Source organism: Entelurus aequoreus, linkage group LG27 (assembly GCF_033978785.1).
Source record: "Entelurus aequoreus isolate RoL-2023_Sb linkage group LG27, RoL_Eaeq_v1.1, whole genome shotgun sequence".
NCBI lineage: Eukaryota > Metazoa > Chordata > Actinopteri > Syngnathiformes > Syngnathidae > Entelurus > Entelurus aequoreus.
In genome coordinates this window covers 16,435,018-16,442,111 of record NC_084757.1, presented here as the reverse complement: position 1 = coordinate 16,442,111, position 7,094 = coordinate 16,435,018, and the positions used below count along the sequence as shown (strand labels likewise).

The window sequence follows — 7,094 nt, the reverse complement described above, 5'->3', positions numbered from 1 at the left end:
CATTTTGATAGTAGGCTAATATAGACACTTCCGTCATGTGTTGCCTTCATTATAAGACTTTTATATACAGCTTTTAAATTTTTTGCGGCTCCAGATGGATTAGTTTTTTGTATTTTTGTTCCAATATGGCTCTTTCAACGTTTTGGGTTGCCAACCACTGCTCTAGGGTATGCGGCTGCAAAGTTAGCTAATAAAAAAAAAAAGTTAGCATGCTAATGTTAGCATAGGTCACGTACCAAGTTATAGGATTTTTGGATTCATTTAAACTTTTTAGTAGATTGTACAATTGACCACTAAATGGTAACACCCGAATAGGTTTTTCAACTTGTTTAAATCGGGGCCCACGTAAATCAATTGATGGTAGATTGAGGGGTACAGCTGGAAAATTAGTTTTAAGTTAGCATGCAAGCATTAGCAACGAACATTTTGACTTCAGAACGGTTGAAATCTGTTGAGAAATGTGACACTTTAAGAAAATGTTCGTAGAAAATGGGATTTTTGGGAGATATGGAAAAATAGCACAATTGCCCTGAACGGACTGATGATGGAATAGTTTTAAAATCAGTCGAATTAACTAGTGACACTTTTTTTTAAAATAAATACAAATGTTGAGAAACTGTACATTTTTCCCCACGGTATAAAAAAAAAAAAAGAAAAAAAGTTTTATAATCCTAAAAGGAATTTTTTTGTGAGTAGCAAGTTAATGGTTTTGCACACAGTCAAGCATAGTTAGAAGTTCAAGTTAAAGTACCAATGATTGTCACACACACACACACACTAGGTGTGGTGAAATTATCCTCTGCATTTTTTAAAACCATCACCCTTGATCACCCCCTGGGAGGTGAGGGGAGCAGTGAGCAGCAGCGGTGGCTGCGCCCGGGAATCATTTTGGTGATTTAACCCCCAATTCCAACCCTTGATGCGGAGTGCCAAGCAGGGAGGTAATGGGTCCCATTTTATTTTTTTTATAGTCTTTGGTATGACTTACCGATCTCACTAACCACAAGGCCACTGAGCAGCTACCCCTATGCCACCAGGCATAGGGGTAGCATCATGGTCTGGGGCAGGAGTGCTGTGGTTCATTGTGTAAAAATAAATCATTCTTAAAAGATCCACGGGGAAACTGGGTCATAACACTTTCCCCAACAAATTGGAATCACTTTCAATATTTGACGACATTTCAAATTTCACTTCAGCGTCTTGAATTTTTATGCCACGTGGATTATATCAGTGGACTACATCAACCATGACTCCGTTCCAACCCATCCAGTTCAAAGAAAAAAAGTGCAAGGAGTGCAAGGTAGCTTCTTTATTTCTGGAGACGCCATCACTGTCCACAACAAAAAGGTGAAACAAAAGCACTGAAACGATATATTTGCCGAGTTCGGCTCAGATGACGTACTTGAAGCTGAACGTGCTGTCGCAGGAGAGCCGCTTGCCTTTGCAGCGGCCGCACAAGTCCTGCCTGTGCGGCCGCTTCGGGTCCACGTGGCGCTGCGTCACCGAGCAGCAGCAGCGGGCTTTGTTGCAGGTCTAGATTAGACACGGGACCAGATTAGGGAGGACGGGCCGGGGACGTTCTAGAACACAAAAAAAGGAAGGTGGGCTCACATGACAGGTGATGTCCTCCACGCGGTACGGGTTGAACTCCTTTTGGCATTTCCTGCAGTATTGTTTGAAGTAAACCTGCAAGGTAGAGTCCAGGTTTTAGACCTGCAGTAACATCCTTTAAGAATGACATTCACTCACCTTGTTGGTGCCCTGAACGCACCACACGTAGGCACTCTCCCACCTCAGGTTGCATTCTCTGCAGTGATAGTAGCCGTACTTCTGCTCCAGAAACTTACGGAAAACAAGCAGGTCATTTTTGGTGCCGACCTTATTTAGTTAATTAAAGTCAAGATTTGTTATTTTCTAAAAATACGTGATGTGTATTGTACACTAGAAAATTACCAAGAAACATGTTGATGGGCCTGTTATCGGTGTTGTGATTGATTGAAACTTGTATTAGTAGATTGCACAGTACAGTACATATTCCGTACAATTGACCACTAAATGGTAACACCCGAATAAGTTTTTCAACTTGTTTAAGTCGGGGTCCACGTTAATCAATTCATGGTACATGATCCTTAGACAAATTCAAAACTAGCATGCTAACAAAAACAGTTAGCATACTTGCATGATGTCACCAAGAAAGGAATACCTCAATTTGTAGGTCTGAGCTAAAATGGTTGAATAAAATGTTAGTAAGCTAATGTTGGCATGCTAACATAGGACCATTATACTTTTAAGATGGCACCAAGTAATGCAATCCATGATCTACAGGTTTTAAAAAAAAGGTACACATTTAGAAGAAAACATTAGCATGCTAACAGTTAGCATACTTGCATGATGTCACTAAAAGGAATACCACAATTTGTAGGTCTTAGCTAAAATTAGAATGTTAGTAGGCTAATGTTAGCATGCTAACATAGGAACATACTTTTTAAGATGGCACTAAGAAATGCAATCCATGATGCACAGGTTTAAAAAGTAGGCATTTAGCTAAAAAACTAGCATGCTAACAGTATACTTGCAAGATGACACCAATTATCGAGACATGATTTTTAAGTTAAATATAAAATTAGCTTAAAAAACTACCTCAACATGCGAGTATGGCAACATCAACATGCTATAACAAAAGTGCATAATTACAAGATAGCGCAAAGTATCAAACATGATTTATAAGTTAAACATAAATTAGCTAAAAAAAAAAAAGCCTAAAACATTAGCAGGCTAACATAACAGTTAGCATACTTACAAGACAGCATAAGTATCAAAACTGAGATTTAAAAAAAGGTTTAAACATAATTATCCAAATTGCTAGTGTAACCTATTTTTATGGACTTGCCTCTTTGTGATGTTAAGTTCCTGTTATACAGTATATGCCTTGAGCTCTTATTTTGAAGGGCTAAGAGCGGAAGTGGTGACACGTTGTGGTGGAGCGGAGTTTTGAAAACAAACAAAATAAAGTGGTCCTCGTGTAAAACTGGAGCCTCAGTGTTTTACACGAGGACCACTTTATTTCGTTTGTACAGTATATGCTCTTAGCCCTTCAAAATAAGAGCTCAAGGCATAAACTGTATAACAGGAACTTAATATCACAAAGAGGCAAGTCCATAAAAATAGGTTACATAAGCATAAAACAAGCATAAAGTTAGCATATTTGCAAGATCAAATGCTATGAACTTTAGGTTTGAATGATTAAAATAAACTAAAATGCTAGCATAAAACTTTAGCATGCTCACATTGGAATATGACCATAATTACTGTTTACTTAAATCAGTAAACCAAAAATTATTCCTGAGCGCGGCCACCGCTGCTGCTGCTCACTGCTCCCCTCACCTCTCAGGGGGTGGAACAAGGGGATGGGTCAAATGCAGAGAGTAATTTTACCACACCGAGTGAGTGTGTGTGTGTGTGTGTGTGTGTGACTATCAGTGGTACTTTAACTTTTAAACATACTTTTGGAAGTTAAAAAAAAAAAAAAAGGGAAACTAGGCGAATTCATATTAAAAATGGTTTCCCCATTTAAGTTCTTAAAATGTTTTTTAAAAAAATACAACTAAACATTTCCTATAACTTATGATAACCCTCATCTGAACCAAAGATTTCCGTCATTAGTGGGGGAAAAAAATGTATCGTTTAAAACTAACTTTTAAACATACCTTTGGAAGTACAAAAACAAAAAACGGGAAACTAGGCGAGTTACGGTCATTTTAAAAATGGTTTCCCCATTTAAGTTCCTAAAATGTTTTTTTTTTTTTTTTTTTTTTTTTTAAAAATACAACTTAACATTTACTATCTTATGATAACCCTTATCTAAACAAATAAGGTTTCTGTCATTAGTAAAAAAAATTCTTTAATTTAAAACTTTAACTTTTAAACATACTTTTGGAAGTAAAAAAAAAACGGTAAACTCTGTGAATTTAATTTAAAAAATGTTTCCCAATTTAAGTTCCTAAAATGTTTTTTTTTTTAAATATAACTAAACATTATCTATATCGTATGATAACCTTCATTTGAACAAATAAGGTTTCTCATTAGTAAAAAAATTTAAAACTAACTTTTAATCATACTTTTGGAAGTAAAAAAAAAACGGTAAACTCTGTGAATTTAATTTAAAAAATGTTTCCCAATTTAAGTTCCTAAAATGTTTTTTTTTAAAAATATAACTAAACATTATCTATATCGTATGATAACCTTCATTTGAACAAATAAGGTTTCTCATTAGTAAAAAAAAAAAAAAAATTTTAACTAACTTTTAAACATACTTTTGGAAGTAAAAAAAATAAAATTAAAAAAACTAGGCGAATTAAGGTCATTTTAAAAATTGTTTCCCCATTTAAGTTCCTGAAAAATGTTAATTTTTTTTAATTCATTTACTATATCTTATAATACTATATCTGAACAAATAAGGTTTCTGTCATTAGTAAAATAAAAAAAAAGTGTATAGTTTAAAACTTTTAAACATACTTTTGGAAGTAAAAAAAAACAAAACAAAAAAACGGGAAAGTAGGCGAATTAAGGTCATTTAAAAAATAATTTGTTTCCCCATTTAAGTTCCTAAAATGTTTTATTTTATTTTTTTAAATACAACTTAACATTTACTATCTTATGATAACCCTCATCTGAACAAATAAGGTTTGTCATTAGTAAAAAAAAAAAAAAAAAGTTTAAAACAGAATTAAAAATGGTTTTAAATGACTATTTGAGGTTTTGTAGGGATTATCAAGTACAACAACAACAAAATAGACTGCGCGAGAGCTTCGTACCTGAAACCGAACGCGCGCTTTGCTCTTTGACCCCTCCTCCTCGGTTGTGACCTCTGACCCCTCTCTGGCGGGCTGTGCGTCCTCGCGCTCCCGCTCGGCCTCCTTCGCCGTCTCGTCTTCGGCTTCTTCCGCCCGCTTAGGCGAGGCCTCGGCGGGCGGCGACTCCTTGTCCTCCGCCAGGAAGCTGGTGAAGTTCCGGTAGGCCACCGGGGAGAACAAGCCCAGGGTCCGCGGGTATCGCACCTCCGCCTTGGGGCTGCCGCCGCTCTCGCCGGCGCTCGACGAGCCTTCGGAGGCCTTCTTGCGCCGGACGTCTCGCTTCACGGCGACGAGGGTCCGCGGCCCCAGGGAGCACTGCACCGTGGCGTCCCGCTTGGGGTTGACCTGCACGGCCACGTCCTTGGTGTTGGCCTTGCGGAGCCGCGGCGTGAGCTTGGGGTTGATCTGCGACAAGATGGAGCGGAGATGGGCGCGCTGCTGGTTGTTGAAGGTGTCCGAGGCGTCGCCATAGTGGTAACTTCTGTACTTCCACGGCGCGTCTTTGGGCCGGTACCTGCCCGCGTAGTAAGGCTTGTAAGATGAGTAGTAATAGCTATCGACTGGCTCGTCACCGTACGTTGCCATTTTTGTTTTGTTTGTTCGACCGACGCAGCTGGACAGGTGAAGTCATTTAAATGTCCCGCGTCTTCATGGACGCCATTAGTGCTCATTAAGGACAGCTGCGTTGCCACGTGACCAAAATGATCTTAAACCTCACCTCTTCAATCGCAGCAATAGGAAGCATTTCTCTACAGGTTTTAAAGAATGTTCTCTCAAAAGTACAATATTAGGAGTACACAGGGGCGTCACTAGATTTTAAGGACAGGGGGGGCTTAGCCCCCAGCTGCACAGGATGCGAGCGAACGTAGCGCACGAGCACAAAACTTCACAAACGGCTAACAAAGACTTAGAAATTATTCATTGTTATTATTATTATTAAAAAAATGCACGGGACGAAATGAAATGCTCCCCGGGACGATGGCTTTTAATCTTTTTTTTCTTTTTATGTATTTATTAGTGATGGGTCCGGCAACACCAATGCATCGGCGCATGGGTCGAGCTCATAGAGCGATACCCTGTGTCGGTGCGCGTATCACTTTTAGAAAGTCACGTGACCGAACACGAGCCGTTTTGGTCATGTGACCGATCATGAGCTGTTCTGGTCACGTGACCGCTCATGAGCTGTTCTGGTCACGTGACCGCTCATGAGCTGTTCCGGTCACGTGACCGATACGCGAACTGTATCGCACTGACGCCTGCGCGCTAAACTGTTTATTAGGAAGCGGCGCAATGCGTGTTGTTGACGAACACCGTTAGGGCCGCTTGTTGTCACTGTCACTCAAAGTTGCATTTCAAAATTACACAGAATAAATGTGTTTATTTTGTTTAGAATTCAGATGGGTTTGATTTGGTGCGCGGCATATATTTGCTGTGCGGCGCACGGTGTGCGCGGAGGACGCTTGAGCACTGCGCAATTGCGCAGGCGCGCACCTTAGAGGGAACGTTGCTCACAGGGCACAGAGGAGGCATCAGTGCGATACAGTTCGCATATCGGTCACGTGACCAAAGCAGCTCATGATCGGTCACGTGACTTTCTAAAAGCGGTACGCGCACCGACACAGGGTTTCGCTCTATGAGCTCGACGCATGCGCCGATGCATCTGTGTTGTACGACCCATCACTACTGTTACTAGAGAAAGGTACAGGAATGACGGCGTGGCGAAGTTGGTAGAGTGGCCGTGCCAGCAATCGGAGGGTTGCTGGTTACTGAGGTTCAATCCCCACCTTCTACCATCCTAGTCACGATACATGTTCACATTATTTATTGACTATCTAAAAAAGATAAAAATATATTTTTATTTAAATGAAGATATGAAATAATCCTAAATGAAATACAATGACTTGGTTTATATTATTGTATATACTAGGTCAGGGGTCGGCAACCCGCGGCTCCGGAGCCGCATGCGGCTCCTTGACCACTCTGATGCGGCTCAGCTACATACATGCCGACCCCCCCGATTATCCCAGGAGATTTATGGATCTCAGTGTCCCTCATAGATTACTCCCAGGGAAAAAAAATCCTATTTACACTCTAATTACTAAATAAAGGGCGTGCCCTAATTGCACTGCAGTAATTGTCCTCTATAGGATTTACATACATCGTGCCAGTCCAGCCACATGTTGCATGTTGTTATTACTTGCACACACAGGAGACAGCAAAGCATCCTTAGTCATCAGCCAC

The 7,094-nt window shown here is 40.1% G+C and overlaps 1 protein-coding gene across 1 annotated transcript; it reads right to left on the bottom strand.

Moving 5' to 3' along the window:
• Window positions 1-1,294: 1,294 nt before the first annotated feature.
• On the bottom strand, window positions 1,295-5,522 carry zar1 (zygote arrest 1). The gene is made up of 4 exons (XM_062039481.1): window positions 4,815-5,522; window positions 1,750-1,842; window positions 1,612-1,686; window positions 1,295-1,533 (listed from the first exon to the last, which is right to left on the bottom strand). Exons 1-4 carry the CDS (start codon window positions 5,436-5,438, stop codon window positions 1,390-1,392), a joined length of 936 nt encoding a protein of 311 aa, XP_061895465.1. The 5' UTR covers window positions 5,439-5,522; the 3' UTR covers window positions 1,295-1,389.
• Between the last annotated feature and the right edge of the window lie 1,572 nt (window positions 5,523-7,094).

Coding starts and splice junctions, on each gene's coding strand:
- zar1 (XM_062039481.1), bottom strand. CDS start 5,438: ATGGCAACGTACGGTGACGAGCCAGTCGATAGCTATTACTACTCATCT. Junction 1,843..4,814: donor AAGCGCGCGTTCGGTTTCAG/GTACGAAGCTCT, acceptor GTTTTCCGTAAG/TTTCTGGAGCAGAAGTACGG. Junction 1,534..1,611: donor TGGAGGACATCACCTGTCAT/GTGAGCCCACCT, acceptor TGTCTAATCTAG/ACCTGCAACAAAGCCCGCTG.